Raw genomic sequence first — 15,393 nt, 5'->3', positions numbered from 1 at the left:
TTGAGGAAATACAATCGCGCTGAGGCGCCAACTTCTAAAGCAGCGCTAGCGCGCCCGCGCGAGAATTTTGAAACACCAACGAGGAAATTACCGGCCCACGTACGACTCTACGATCAAAGTCCACGTTAAACATCCCCTGGCGACCTAGCTAAACTTATCCGGAGCCATGCACTACGACCTTCATCAGAGCTTTAGTCGCTTCGGGACATTAAAAACGTTAATCACCACAAACCAAATCAATACATGCGGGCGTACATTCGAAGCTAAAAGACTGCATCGTAAGTCATATTGAGCCTTGCAAAAGCGTCGAGAATGTGCTAACTTCTGGTGGAGCTCAAAACACACCCTGAATAAAGTCGTTTGTATGTCACAGGCCAGCTGCAGATGCGTGCATTTCACCGCAAGACGAAACTACATGAAACAAAGAGAGCACATTCGAAAAAAAAAAAAAACTCAAACAACGCACTAAAAACCGCACAGAGCATGAACACACACTTTTTCGAAGCGGAAGGCGTGAACTAGGCTCGCAATAAGAGGTTGTGAGTAGTCGTGGCCCTTACTTCACTAAGCCGTGCGTTTTTTGCCACTTCCTCGAAGTCAGCCCGCCTGATCCTGCGAATCCACACTTCTTTTTGCGTTGCGCCCGCCGGACGGCAAAGCAAAAAGCTTTTTGCCCTCGCTGTGTCTGTTGCGGCAACCGGAGACGCAGCAGCATGCCATCTCAATTAAGTTCTCGGCCCTACACATTGTATTACGCTAAAGCACTCCGTCAGTCCGCCTGCCGTACTTTCGTCGCGCAGGCCCAACAATGGAGGTCGGAGCGCGCTGGAAAGAAAAAATATACAAAAGCGCGGCGCCTGTTCCGCTCCGGAAAGAAAAAAATCTACAAAAGCGCGGCGCCTCCTTCCACGTGACACAGATTGGCCAATGGGGGAGCGGAGGAGGCTGGGGAGACAGGAGGCGTGGAGGAGGAAGCGTCAGGGTGAGCGGGGTGGCGGAAAGATCTAAGAATGGCGCTACTTTTGAAAAATTGAGGGGCTTTACCGCTTCTCCCCTTCGTCTCGTTTGAGCGCATTGGGGCCGTGCGGGGACCGGTGCGAGGATGCCCCAATACCCTTGCGTTTAGTAAGTTTTCTCGCTCTCTTCCTTTCCAACTTCCAGCGTGCGTCACTCGAACCCTCGTGTTTAGGCGACGCAGCTCCTCTTTCCTCTCACAGCGCGATTCCTAGGTGCAGCGTCCGATGCGGGACGCCTCTGACGTGATCGCTGCTCCGTAGCGCGTCTGGTTGGAAAGCGTCTCCTGCGATGTGTACCATGCTGCTGGCGAGGAGTCATGCGTCTGCGTGGTGCTCCTGGAACAAATAATTAGAAAAAAGTTTTGCTGTGGACTTAGAAATGTTGTATATGAATACTATGTCTTCGTGTGACTCAAGAGCATGCCGAGCGAATGAATGGGCGGTGCGAACGGGGTGCGATAATGCTATCGCGTTCCACTCTTGAAGGCGAAGCTTAAGCGTCCTCCAGTTTTTATTTACGAATTGCCTTCCGGGATTTTTCGCTCACGGCCAACGCCGCCGACACCGACGGCACCGGCTTTTCTGCGACACGAGCTCCTTAACGCTCTCGCGTTAATAAACCACAATGGGAGGATGGGAGCATGCCGCGTAGAGCTTGAGCTCATGGCTCGACATCGAGCCTCTGCTCACCTGTGCGGTTACAAAGGTGGCTAGGACTGCGTTTTCGCACTTGCACAGGTGTTATTTCAAGAACAATACCTTTTTTGCTCAGTAGGCAAATATCATTATTGTGCCATTGCCGTCGCCGCAGTGTGACCACCACATTTACTATTGCTGCTGGTCACTGACGATGGATGGAAAATGTAATAACGTCATGCTTCTGTATATATGGCGTGCGACTAAGAGAGAGAGAGAGAGAGAGAAGCAGAGAACGTGTATGAAACAGAACAATTCGCGTAATCGATTTTTTGAGGTGTCGTATGTCACCGTTTATGTAGGTTAATTATTTAGTCAACAACGCTAACTCAGTAGTCCCCCCATTTCTGAAGCTGGAACCTTCATCGTATTTGGCATTCACTGTTGATTGTGCCGATTTGCTACACTTCGCAGTTTTTCAAAATGCAGCCCATGCGAGGGCTCTCATGCACTTTAATTCTGGTTCAGGGAATTAGTTCTTTCAAACATTCAATCGCTTATGCACTTCTTATCTGGCATCTATATCACAGAGAGTTTCACTGTATGAAACTATGTACGTATGCTACATGTAAGTATAACTCCTGTAGTGCGTCAGCTGAATATCGTAAAGAAACACTCATTTCGCACGCTGTGTGCTCTTCACTGTGCTTGTTTGCGTAAGCCGGCATTTGTTTGTTACAATCTCCAAGGAAATTGGCTCTTGCGTAGAGGTTTGTATTGTGCATACCCTATGGCTATCGGCTGTGCTCCGAGTCGATCGCTATCAGTTATGAAAAGGCTAAACAGCGCTGCGCATACAAAATCAACCACGAAGAAAAAGACGCGCTGAAAAAGAGCCGCAGCTAACGGCGGACCGACCCGAGGAAAAAAAATCCGGGACAAAGAATAAGGCGCGTTGTTTGCGACATGCCGCTCAAGCGTGGCCGCATCGCTACGCAGATGCATAGACGGTCGACTGCGTGAGCACGCTGTCTCCATCAAGAAACACGTAGAAGGTCGCCAGGTTGGTTACTGAGTGGCGTGTTGATGTATACCAGCATCTGAAGCCATTAAAATCGTGAGGCGTTATAACAGACCACACACCATGGGCGCTATAACGTAAAGATATTCCAAACTGTTTTTATTCCCTTTATGTATTCAGCCATCCACGATAGGTGAGAATATTTTCGGGCTAACCCCATTTCCCCTGTCTGTGACGAAACATCAAGAAATTCGCGAAAACTCCCCATCTTATGTGACGTGTGCACACTGAATATGCATGATTAGCCCGAACAAAAGAAAAAAATATTTATTTCTGATTCAAAACTTTTTTTTTTGTCACTAGCCCCCCGCTATTGGTAAAAAGCTTTCGCGCTGCGTCGACTTCACCTTTCTGTCACGCGATATCAGAAAACCGCGATAACTACCACGTAAAATTTAAGTGATGTGTATGCATTGAAGATGTGTTAATATACGGAACAAAACTGATTTTTTTCGGAGTAGCCGGACACTGCCCCGAGCAGAACGGAATAGCAGACGTCTGCCTATACCGATCGCTCTGGCACTGGCTGCTCGGAGCTGAAGCCCTTAAATAAAGCTACTCGGCGCTGCGGAGAAGAGCGGATTTATTTGCATGTAATAAACATTTGTGGATCTCTGTATAACGTTGTCTATAGGTCTTTGGGCACGTATGAGACATCAGTCTGCGAACTCTTTTTCGCTGAGGATGCGTTTTAGCGACATTTTTACCCTCCGTTGCACGCCGCCGCGATTTTCGACCAGACACCGAAAGCTAAGCAAGCAGAAGCGGGTCACTTCCAGAAGCCGACACCACCCTCCTCATCCGGTTATCTACTTTCACTGCAAATGCCCGGTCCCACTGAAACTCTCTCCAAATGAGCGTGCTTCTCGCCTCTTGTCAGCCAATTAGATTTTAAAGAACTGTCAAAGTAGGCAGTGCTGTTCGCTTTGAAATAAAACAATGATGACCTCCTATAAACTAGGGGAGCGTTTGATTGGGTGGTTCGAACAATGCTGCAAGATGCTTACGTTGGTGATTACGTAAATTTCACGTCATGAGATTGCAATAAAAACAGATTCGAATAATTTTACGTTATAGGGCTCCATATCTGCGAAAGTGTCTGCACCCAGGAAAGAAGCGATGGGTGTACGTGAATACCTGTATACGGGGTGATCATTTGTAAGTTTTCCGGAATTTAAAAAGAATCGTCTGTGGTTGACAGCATAATTTTTGTCCTTGAGCTGTATTATTCGAAGAGGCAGAGATTACTCGCCCAAGAAATAGAAACACATATTCAGATAATCAACAAAAATAACTAGTTAAGTTCCTAATTAATTACCTTGCTGTGCATATTGTAGTTTACGAATTGTAAACGGCGAATTCGTAAGACTTATGCACTTGAAATGAATCTCCAGGATGACACCAGTTTCGAGATATTTCCCAAAGTGTGGGACGAAATGCATAGGCGTTCCAATTACTTTTGTGCTTTAATGCATAAAAGAGCGTTTCGCTAAGAGAAGTAAGCCAAACAATAGTGCATTTTGGCGGCGAGCTTAATGGTGCACATTTCGAAACTGGCGTCATTCTGGAAATTCATTCCAAATGAATGCTCCTTGCAAACTGGCTACAATTTAAAACGGCGCTATCTGCACCTTGCCATAATTAAGAGCAACAAAGACCGGTGAGTCAGCCCCGAAACCAGAAAAACGCACATCTCCTGCGAGAAGACGGAACTAATTAAGCTCTAGTTGTGCATGGTACGTCTGTCGCCTTTCATCTCTCTGCACTGCCAAATGAGCATATACATGCACTAATTTATCGCGGTGAATGCAACGAGCTTCACCGACAGTGCTTGTGAGAAAGCTTTTCAGACTCCTGAAAATAATAATAATAATAACGGGGCCTTTTCGGTGAACCAGAAGGGGGCTACGTATTCCACTGATGCGTCATGGTGACTGCCCAGTGTGCTTCCGCGGTGCCGCTGCCGACTTTCTCTCCACATGCACGCGGGTGCTGCGTCGATGTCGCGTACCTCGTGCGCGCGCTCGTGTTTTGTGACCGCCAGGTGGCCGGCGGAGCGAGCGGACGCACCTCACCTCGGCTCCGCGGATTTTCACTCGGGACGGCGGATTTTCGACGTGAAATGGACTGATACCACCCGTAATCGGTCAGTGAAGGTGTTCGACACCCGTTCCCACCATTTTTCGTGCAATTCCGATCGTTTTGCCCGAAAAGGACTCTACCGCTCCGAGCCAGGCACGGAACGCTAGGCCTCGCGTTGTACCTAGCACAAGGGCCCCCGCCGCCGCGGCCGCCGGTTAGGCCTACGGCCACCGGTGCGTCTAGACTCGCATCGCCTGCGTATTGGCCTAGGCAACGATGGTTTACAGCGTAGAAGGCGACGAAATCAGCCCCGAAGACTTCGCTAACGACCCGCGCTGGTCGAGAGGAATCCAAGCCCGCAATGTGGTCTTCCCCACCCTAGCCACTTCGAATGCGGCTCTGAAGGCTTCCCAAGCTCACCCACCCGCCGATCCGGCCACGTCGGCGTCGCCCAATCAAAGCTATTTCTACAAAACTTAAACGTCATGCTCCCCTACCAAAACTCCCGGCTACGGATCTGAAAGTAATTTTCCGACCTGGTGGCGGATTGGATCTTCGACAATGTAACGGCGGCGCGCTGCTGCCCACTGTGTGCGCGGCTGTGAAGCTCAACTACCATGACGCCCGGCAGCACGACCGACTCAGAGTTAACCCGCACAATAACTCATTCACAATCAGCACCCCTGCCGAGGTGCGTGCCAAAAACTACGTGCAGCTGCAGACGCTCCAACTCAACGACAAGCAATTCCCGGTAAAGGCTTACATCGCCGCGCCCGACGATGCCGTACGTGGAATTCTCTACAACGCAATCTACAACCAAACCCAAGAAGACATATTCAACGACCTCGTCGAACTAAACCCTAGCCGATCCTACACAATAGCAGACGCGCGCCCTTTGGGCCGCACTAAATCAATCCTGATCACCTTCGTCAAAGCCAAGGAGGTTCCCAAACAGCTCAACTTCTACGGAGCCGTCTATAACTGCCACCCCTTCAAAGCCAAGGTAGAGGCCTGTTTTAACTGCTGGAGACCGGGCCACCGACCGGACGTCTGCCCGCAAGCTGTCAGCAACCGATGTCACAGATGCGGCGACACCCATCCGGCAACTTCAACTCCCACATGCGACTCCAAATGTATCCTGTGCGGTGGCTCCCACTTCACGGGGTCCAAAAAATGCAAAGTCCGGTTCGACCGGGCTGGCAAACCGAAATCCAACACCAATGCTACAACCACCACAGACAATCCTGCCGGGTCTTCATCCACCGAGAGCACGGCTCACCAGTCCCGGTCATCACGCAACCGGCTTCGGAGCAACTCCAGAACCGGTTCCAGGTCCGTCTCACGGAAAAGCCAGCACAGGAGCCGGTCCGGCTCCTTCCCGCCACTACCGAGATCAAAAGCCCAGCCCATGGATAAACAGGTGAGCTGGAAGCCGGGACCTCCCTCGCTCGCTAAAGAGAATGAAGAGCTCAGAGCACAACTCAGACAGCAGAGTCTAGAAATTGCAGAGCTACGTCAACAATTACAACTACTTCTCAGGAGAGAACAGCCTACAAAGAATTCTGTCCCCCCCAACCCAGTACAAAATATCACACCTAAGCAACTCACTCCTTCCCCTGCCCCCACCTCCTCCTCACGCGCTGCGTCACCTACTCGCAACCCCCCAGTTAAGCGCAAGGCGCAAGCTGAATATGACCCCCTCCCCCCAACTCAGTAGACACAGCTGCGCTCACTCAGCTAACCTCGATAATTCGAAGTCTCGAACAAAACATGAACGCTCTGCGCAATGATACTGCAGAATGGATGACAAACATTGCAGGACGGATGACTGCCCTCGAGCGACGTCAAGGCGCACATGCGGCCTCTATGGCTCAAATCCAGCCTCACATGCAAGGAACATTCATCACCCAGCCACACGGCCCAAATCTCATAGACTCGTCAGTTGCCCCCCAACATGGCTGCACAGCGTAGCGGCATACGAGTGTGGCAGTGGAATTGCAGGAGCTTCCGAGCGAAGCGCAACAACCTGCAACTTCACCTCCAAAACCTCTCAGCAGACGAGATACCTACCGTCATAGCATTGCAAGAAACTCTCTGTAATGTCAAGCTTCGAAACTACACAGTTCATGAGTCAACCAGCGGGCTGCCACGAACGCGAGTAGCGACACTGGTTCACCGTAACTTTACCGCAATTGAGCACGATTTAGAGCTTGATGTCATAGACGGCCTCCTAGTAGAACTCTTACCCCGCACACGCAAGGGCAGCAGCCTCTTCATACTGAACATATATAGCCCGCCAAAAGGCCCTCCGGCACCTCTCATTGCAGCAATGCGCAAGGCACTCACGATCAGTGCGGACCACCCCATTCTGATAATAGGAGACTTTAACGCCAACCACACCAGTTGGGGCTACCGTAAAAACTGTCGTAAAGGCACCTCGCTTTGGACTTTCATCCAGAACGAAGGCTTATCCCTGCTCAACGACATAGACCAACCCACAAGGATCGGAACAAGTATTCAACACAACACCAGCCCGGACCTAACCCTCTCAAAACACCTCCCCAACAGTCATTGGACCAACACGCAGCACTCGTTCGGTAGTGATCACTTTATACTCAGCACCGATATCAACCTCACAACCTTGGCCCAGGTTAAAAAACGAAGCCTGGATGTGGTGGACTGGGACAAGTTCCGTCAAATCCGAAGAGACGTCCCAGTCACCATCACAGATCTGGACACCTGGACACAAACCCTCACCAAGGACGTGGCTGGGGCCACATCCACAATCCCTAACACCCCAAATGCAGAGACGGCAGACAGTCGCTTACTACATCTTTGGGAAGCGCATGCCAGCCTTCAAAAAAGGTGGCTCGCTCACAAACACAATCGACCACTTAAGAGGCGCATAGCCGCTCTCGTAAAGGAGATTGAAGCACATGCAAGCCAACTGGCACACCAACAATGGGGCCAGCTGTGCGGTCGTATGAGCGGCAACCTCGGCCTCAGAGACACGTGGACATTTCTTCGTTGCTTGCTCGAACCAGGAGGCACAAAAGCAGCGCAAAGGAAGAATGTCAACCGCATTCTGCACAAGCTCCCTTTGCAGGATGACGTCTTGTTAGACACTATTAAAGCACATTACCTTACCACAACTCCACCTACCCCGCTCCCTACTTACACCGGCGGCCCCAATCCTACACTAGATGAGGACATTTCCAAATGGGAAGTTAAAGCTGCCATACAGAAACTACGCACCACTTCGGCCCCGGGGGCAGACAAAATCAACAACAAGATGCTCAGGAATCTAGACGAGCGCTCCATACAGGCTATAACAGACCTCTTCAACAGGTACTGGCAAGATGGAGCGCTACCAGCCCAATGGACGCACGCCCGCATAACCTTTATTCCGAAACCTGGCAAACCCCTAGATCTAAAAAACCTACGCCCAATCTCCCTAACATCCTGTCTAGGCAAACTGTTCGAACATGTGGTCCTGGAACGCCTACAGAACCATATGGACGATCACGACCTACTCCCCCACACGATGATTGGCTTCCGCAGTCACTTGTCGACACAGGACGTTATGCTTCAGATTTCAGAAGAGGCCCTCCACCCCCGAAATGCAAAACGCACGCGAGCAATACTAGCTTTGGACCTAACCAAAGCCTTTGACAACGTCAACCACTCCGCCATCCTAGAAGCGCTCTCGGCACTAGGAACCGGCCCGCGCACCTTCAAATACATTTCAGCTTTCCTAAGACACCGCACAGCAGAAGTCAGCTTCGGATTTCTCTCCTCCCCAACCTTCGCACTCGGCAGCAGAGGCACCCCGCAAGGGTCAGTCCTCTCGCCGCTGCTCTTCAACATAACACTCATTCCCATGGCCAAGGCGTTAAACGCAGTACCTAATCTCTCGCACTCCTTCTATGCCGACGACATTACCCTGTGGACAACCACAGGAAATGCCGGAGCCATAGAAGAAACATTGCAGTCCGGTGCCGACCTGGTGGCAGCGCATGCTGCAACCGTCGGCCTGGCATGCTCCCCTACCAAATCCGAGTTACTCATTCTTCGACCACCTAGATGTAGGACGGACCTAGGCCCCCCACCTCCAATAAAACTCACGTTGGACGGCACCCCCATCCCAGAAGTGGAAAAGGTCCGAATCCTAGGCATCCTACTCCAGAGTAACGGCAAGAACACCGCCACGATAACCAAACTCACAAACACCGTCCATCAGACAATGCGGCTCATACGACGAATTGCCAACCGACACAGGGGCATGAGAGAACATGACCTCCGTCGCCTAGTTCAAGCATTCGTCGTCAGCCGCATAATATACTCTCTCCCATATCTCTTCCTCACGAGAGCAGAAGAAGAGAAAATCAACGCCCTGATTCGCCAGGCATACAAGACCGCCCTCAACCTCCCTCGACACACTTCCAACGAACGACTTTTACTCATGGGCATACATAACACACTAGCCGAGCTTACCGAAGCTCACCGGACGGCACAACTTGAACGTCTCTCCTCCACCCCTACAGGCCGCAGCATTATTAAGAACCTAGGTCTTAACCCAACCAACTCTCTCCGACCTACATACCCCACCCCCGGGGCCACCCAAAAGCTTCTAACAGTGCATCCACTCTCAAAAAACATGCACCCAGTCCACCACCAAGCTCGACGCGCAGCAAGAGCCCAGGCACTACACAAACGTTACAACCAGCACACGGAGGCTGTCTACGTAGATGCCGCGGCATACACCACTCAGCCAGCCTTTGCCATTTGCGCAATCGGTAACAATCTTTCACCTCTAGCAGCTGTATCGGTCCTAACGCACACCTCACTAGAAGCCGAAGAAGCTGCAATTGCCCTTGCGATCTCCTCAACCACTGCCACACTCGTATTCAGTGACTCAAAAACCGCAATCAGAAACTTTTCAAAAGGACGGACACATGCCGTCGCCCATAAAATTCTCAACTCCTCTCAGCCCCCCACTAGGCCCATTCAACTCATATGGGTCCCCGCGCACGCGGGCCATCCAGGCAACGAAGCCGCCCATGACACCGCTCGAGCGTACGTCAACCGAGCAGGGCAAGCCGCCGAGCCAGGAAGCGCCCGTGACCGAATGGTCACATATCACGAAATTTCACTCCACTACAGAGAGCAACGACTCCACTATCCTCCGCCTCACAAATCACTCACTAAATTAGAGCAGGTGACGTGGCGCCAGCTACAATCTCGCACTTTTCTCTCACCCGCCCTTCTAGCGCTAATGCACCCAGGGTTGTTCTCTCCAGAGTGTACCTTATGTGGAGCCCCAAGAGCTGATTTCCATCACATACTGTACATATGCTCTGAGTTCCAGCCGCCATCAGAATGGCAACTCACTGACCTCGAGCGATGGGAGGTCGCGGTGTCCAGCTCCGACCCAGCTGTCCAAAAGCAGCTGGTGGGCTGGGCTTCGGAAGTCGCCGGACGTCACCGACTGCTGGCCACTTCACGAGACCAAGGGCCAACCCAGGAATAGCTTAAGATACGGCTCAATATTTATTAAAGTTTATCACCACCACCCTCGTGTTTTGTAACGATCCATTGCATTTTCTATTCTTTTCGACCTTCGTATACGGCGCCACCACGCCACCGTTGTACCGCTGGGATTGGTGACTCGGCGCGCTGAGTTGCTTCGCAAGCAAGCTGCTGATGCTCGCGCAATGCTCGAGGCCTGTCATGCTATAGTAGATAAGGAGAACATTGCGCGAATGAGCCGTCTATCGCCCTCAGTGGCATCGCCGATTACAGGTCAACTGCAACGGAATTATTTGGCTATAATATATATATATATATATATATAGTTAACAGCCTTTAAGTACTTTACACATTACTAGACGACGCGGCCACTTGGTGCTAGTGGATATGACGCAGATCCGAGTCAGAGCATGCGTTCTGATCCCGCTGTCGTGCATAGACGGCGCCCAGGGCATGGCACGCTGGTTCTTGACGTTCTGGGTTCTGCGTCATTTGGTGAGCTCTGATGGCAGCGTTTCTTGAGTTTCGGTCTCAGGAACGTTCATTTATGTAGGCTTTTTGTGACGCATCCACTCGTATTTAAAAACAAAACTTTTGCTCAAGAACAGCTGCTATTTGTGTATACATTATAAGGAACGAAAGTTTATTTGAACTTGACTCTTAAATAATTTGCCAGCACGTGTACAAATTTAAAGAAAGGGATTGATGCGAATATTTTAGGGAATATTCTAAACCAGCTTTTCTTTTTTTTTCTGCCAGAGTTTATTTTCTGTTGTTGTTACTTATGTATATTTACGTGTATTTTTAGAATGAATGAAAAACTAAAACTATCCGGGGGGAAAAGGGATGGCGAGCGAGCGCACTTTCTCGTATTGCCTTACTGCTCTTTCTCGTTTCCTGTGAACGCTGCGCAAATCTCAATCCTAATAAAAGAATTCGCTACATGCAAGAAACTACCCATGGGACACATCGATCGTACCCGACCCGCCGTGGTTGCTCAGTGGCTATGGTGTTGGGCTGCTGAGCACTAGGTCGCGGCATGGAATCCCGGCCGTGGCGGCCGCATTTCGATGGGGGCGAAATGCGAAAACACCCGTGTACTTAGAGGTGCACGTTAAAGATCCCCAGGTGGTCGAAATTTCCGGAGTCCTCCACTACGGCGCGCCTCATAATCAGAAAGTGGTTTTGGCATGTAAAACCCCATAATTTTAATTTCGATCGTACCCAGTGGTTTGACCTATACACGTATTATCTGCTTTGAAGGCGGAGGCCTGTTCAGAAACAGTACTTGCCTGTTTGGAATCAGTAATACGGACCAACAAAGAAGTAACACGGCTCGCAGCTGAGTCACTTAGCAGATCAAGAAGGCATATGCGGTAATAAACTTTGAAAAAAAAAAAAGGAAATGGGAAGAAGCCCTCAAGAGCCCGGACCTCAAACTACAACTCAAGGCCGTCCAGAGGGCCCAAGAACTGGCGGAGCGTCACCACCTTCCCGTCCCGACTTGGGCGTCGCCTACGGTTTTGGCCGGAGGAGTTCCCCGCGTGGGATCTCCAACTGCTTGAAACTCCTCAGGACCTCAATAATGTTCTTGACTGGCTGAACCCGACAGCTAAGAGCGCCAGAAACTAACTCTCTGCCCCCTCGCAAACGCACACACACACAATACACACACGCCCTCCCCGGGACACACGCACACACAAGCAACGCACAACACATGCACGCACGAAAGCGTGCATTCACAAACAGTTGCCGCATAAGGCCTGTAACTGATCCCTACTGCGGTAACTGTGTTGGTTAAATGCACCCTTCTCGCCAACAAAATGTAGAAGTCTTTAGCGAACGTATAATGAACCGAATGCAGAGCAAGAGCGTCAAATACGTCGGAAGTGTGCGCCGACGCTCTTCCTTTGGAACAGACATTCAAGCATAGGGCTTCGCTCGGATGTCTGGCGTAGAGGGAGCGCCCTCCCGTGCCCGATCACGTCAGAGCAAATCTAGTCACCGAGACTGAAAACGCAGCAAATCCTGAGACAGGCGACCTTCGAGCTCGCTAAATCTGCATAAGTACCTTTTGTACTTCTTAAGTCAAACACGGAAGTCCGTGTTGAGTCGGGTTAACGTTTTTAAACACTCGCGAGTGAGCCAGCTGCCAACAGAGGTGAGAGAAGCTTGAATGTGCGCGATGTCACTGGACGACAATTTAGAACACGCGCTATTCAAGCTGCATCATCCCGGCGAATTTCTGTGCAACGTCAATACCACGCAGGCTGTCGCTATACATGGAATGACAACGCACCTTGATCTAGTAGAGGTGGCAGACAGCGTGCATTGAATGAAAGCGAAGTACACCGTCTGTACAACTTATTTTATGTGTATGACTCCGTGTCTTCCGTTAACTATCTACGCGAACACCCCCTTCCACAAAGAGACAGTGAAACAAAGAAATACAGAAACATTATCTAGGAAGATTTTCGCCGTTATTACGTGTTCTTTAGGTTTTTTCACACCAATAGTGGCAAAAATTATTAAACCAATCAATGAAATCAATAAGTGAAATGAAAATAACAGACAATTTTCGGAATGAATCATGGAACTTCGGGGAAACCTTAAAAATTGTTTGGCTGATTCAGTTTAACGTCTCAAAGCAACACACGAGCTTTGAGAGACGCCATAGTGGGTGCCTACAGTTTAATTTTCACCACTTGGGGCTGAAACGTTGATTGACTGAAAGCATGAGGAGCGTATTTCTTAAATCCCACATTGAAAATTTTTGTTTTGCATCTAGTGTAGGACAAAACGATGCATGTTGAGTAGTGCATTTCTAAATTGAAGTGTCAGCTTTAGCAGTCTTTCCCTAGCTAGAGTGTTTTCTTGCATTAAAGTGACAATAAAAAATGAATTTGTGGTTCAGTGGCCACAAGCCATAATAAGGTGACACGTGCTTTCAAAGTCATAGAAACTCTATCACGCGTTTTTGGCATACTCCAAGAATTGCGGCACAAAAAGCGCGCGAAATAAACAGTTATGATCGACTGTAGCATAGGTGTTCTGTGCTGTAGCGCCGTCTTTCTTTCAGCTCTGTCTGTCGCTGTTAATCTCTCTTTTCGGGATACTTGCGCTACAATACCATGTCGTTCAGCAAGCACCAACTTCCAGGAAAAAGTTATTGGGCAGGTATCACATTTATTTGCTTCGGCCCGTATACTGTTTTGCCCGGAAGGCTAAGCGAAGGGCGGTGTATATATCTTCCTGACCGTGTATTGTCCGCACTGCAGAGCGTGCAGGATGTTGGGGGGCGAATATACCTGACAGCACGTTGACATTGCTTCCACAGTAATATAACAAGTCTTTAATTAGTAAAGCCCCCATATAAAGAATAACAGCATATATACTCATCAGAACAAGAAATCAGACATAAGCAGTGCGGGATAAAACGTAGCAGAAAAGGAAGCGAAACAAACAATCACATATGATATGATAAGTGCGACCAACTACTGTCGGGACACGGGTCTCACGACAAATAGTTAATTTCGGCCTTGTTAAGGCATGACACTCCTAATTTAATCGATCTTTGTGTTGGTCGCAAGTACTACTACAAACTGAAACTTTGATTTCGGGGTTACATGTGCCCAGGTTTCGCGGGAATGCAGATTTTCCCGCAAATGCTGCGTCCCAAGAACTTTTGCCGCCAGGTGGACATATTGTGGTATAGTGGGCGTTCGGCTGAAAAGCGCGCTCGTCGAGCGGCAGTCTTGAAGGATAAGCGTAGCATAATTTCGTGTGCAACTCGACGTATCGCGTCAACAAACGCATCTAGCAACTTTTTAATAAGTTCAAAAGTCCCTAGATGCCGTCTTTCCGTCGCACTTCATGTCGTACGGGCGCTGCTTCACAGCCAGCGCATATGGCCAGCGTCTCTTGCCACGCGATGGCCCGCCCACGCGTCAGTGGGGCCAGCTGGCCGCGCGCGCGGGAAACATAGCTCAGTGCACGGTGGTTGCCGGGGCAACCGCTTCTGTGTGCCGCTCGCAAGCCGATGAACAAAGCGCGGCAGGCAGCGTGCTGATGCGACCCTGAAAATGTTTTCCGCCGAGCTGGTTCACTACGATGAGTTCAGGCCGTCGGGCAAGGAGCTTAGGTACGTGTCCTCTTTACCACACCTGCGTATCGAAATAAGCGCCGTCTCAATTCTCAATGGAAAAAGAGAAAGAAAGAAAGAAGCTGCTTAGCCACATTCGAGAAAGAAAATTGTGCAGATCCAAACTCGCATGTTAGAATCGAATACACCTGAAAACTGAATCTCTCGTGAAGAGCTAAACATTATACAAATAAATGCGATGCACGCAATTGCCTTTATTTTCTTCCTACGCTAAGTGTAATATTATAAGATGTGTATGTGTGTGCACCGCGCAGTTCACAACTTTAATGGCATGCAATGTTTACGTTTATGCACTACACTGTTCCCAAGCTCCCAGGTAGCACAAAAGAGATACGTAACGTTTTCGTAGCGTTTATCCAAGACGATAAAAACGGGTTAAAGAAGACACGAATGAGAGAACTTCGGCGGGAAAACGTCGGATATCTCTGCTAATGTCCGGCTTAATTACTTTCTTGAGACGATCTAGAACAGGTCTGCAAGACGTATTCGAAAAGCTGGTCTAGAAATAGGATTGGGAAAGACACAAGTAATCCTTTTGCCAAAACTATTCGTAACCAATTTCTAAACGTTTTTAGGACGTTATCAAAAAGCTGGTCTAGAAGCGGTCTTGAAAGGTTTACGATCATCTGAAGCTAATTTTCGCGGGTGACGGGCGCGATCAGACATCGTTCAAAACAGGCGTTTAGTTTCGCCTCACGCGACTGGCCTATGCCGCGCAGACGTCGTCAGCCGCACCCGTTGGCACGGCCTAGGCCAATCGCGTGAGGTGAAACTGATCGGGCGTTTCGAACAACGATCTCCAATCGCGCCCCAGATGAGTAGAAGCGTCGGTGTTGACTGTAAGAACCATGGCGCAGTGCCAAGCACTGTTCCCCGCATGGCCGGCG

The 15,393-nt window shown here is 49.8% G+C and overlaps 1 protein-coding gene across 1 annotated transcript in view; it reads left to right on the top strand.

Annotated features, from left to right (window-relative positions):
* The first annotated feature begins 14,390 nt into the window (after positions 1-14,390).
* The window catches only part of LOC142563380 (cytoplasmic dynein 2 intermediate chain 2-like), a 47,316-nt gene continuing 46,313 nt past the window's right edge, over positions 14,391-15,393 (top strand). The window contains exon 1 of the mRNA XM_075673964.1: positions 14,391-14,485. Within this exon, the coding sequence (XP_075530079.1) occupies positions 14,427-14,485 (59 nt within the window). The 5' untranslated portion in view covers positions 14,391-14,426. The remainder of the gene's footprint in view (positions 14,486-15,393) is intronic.

The sequence above is a fragment of the Dermacentor variabilis genome, chromosome 1, assembly GCF_050947875.1.
Source record: "Dermacentor variabilis isolate Ectoservices chromosome 1, ASM5094787v1, whole genome shotgun sequence".
NCBI classification, from domain to species: domain Eukaryota; kingdom Metazoa; phylum Arthropoda; class Arachnida; order Ixodida; family Ixodidae; genus Dermacentor; species Dermacentor variabilis.
The sequence above is the reverse complement of the archived record's forward strand: the minus strand, read 5'-3'. Positions and strand labels throughout refer to the sequence as shown.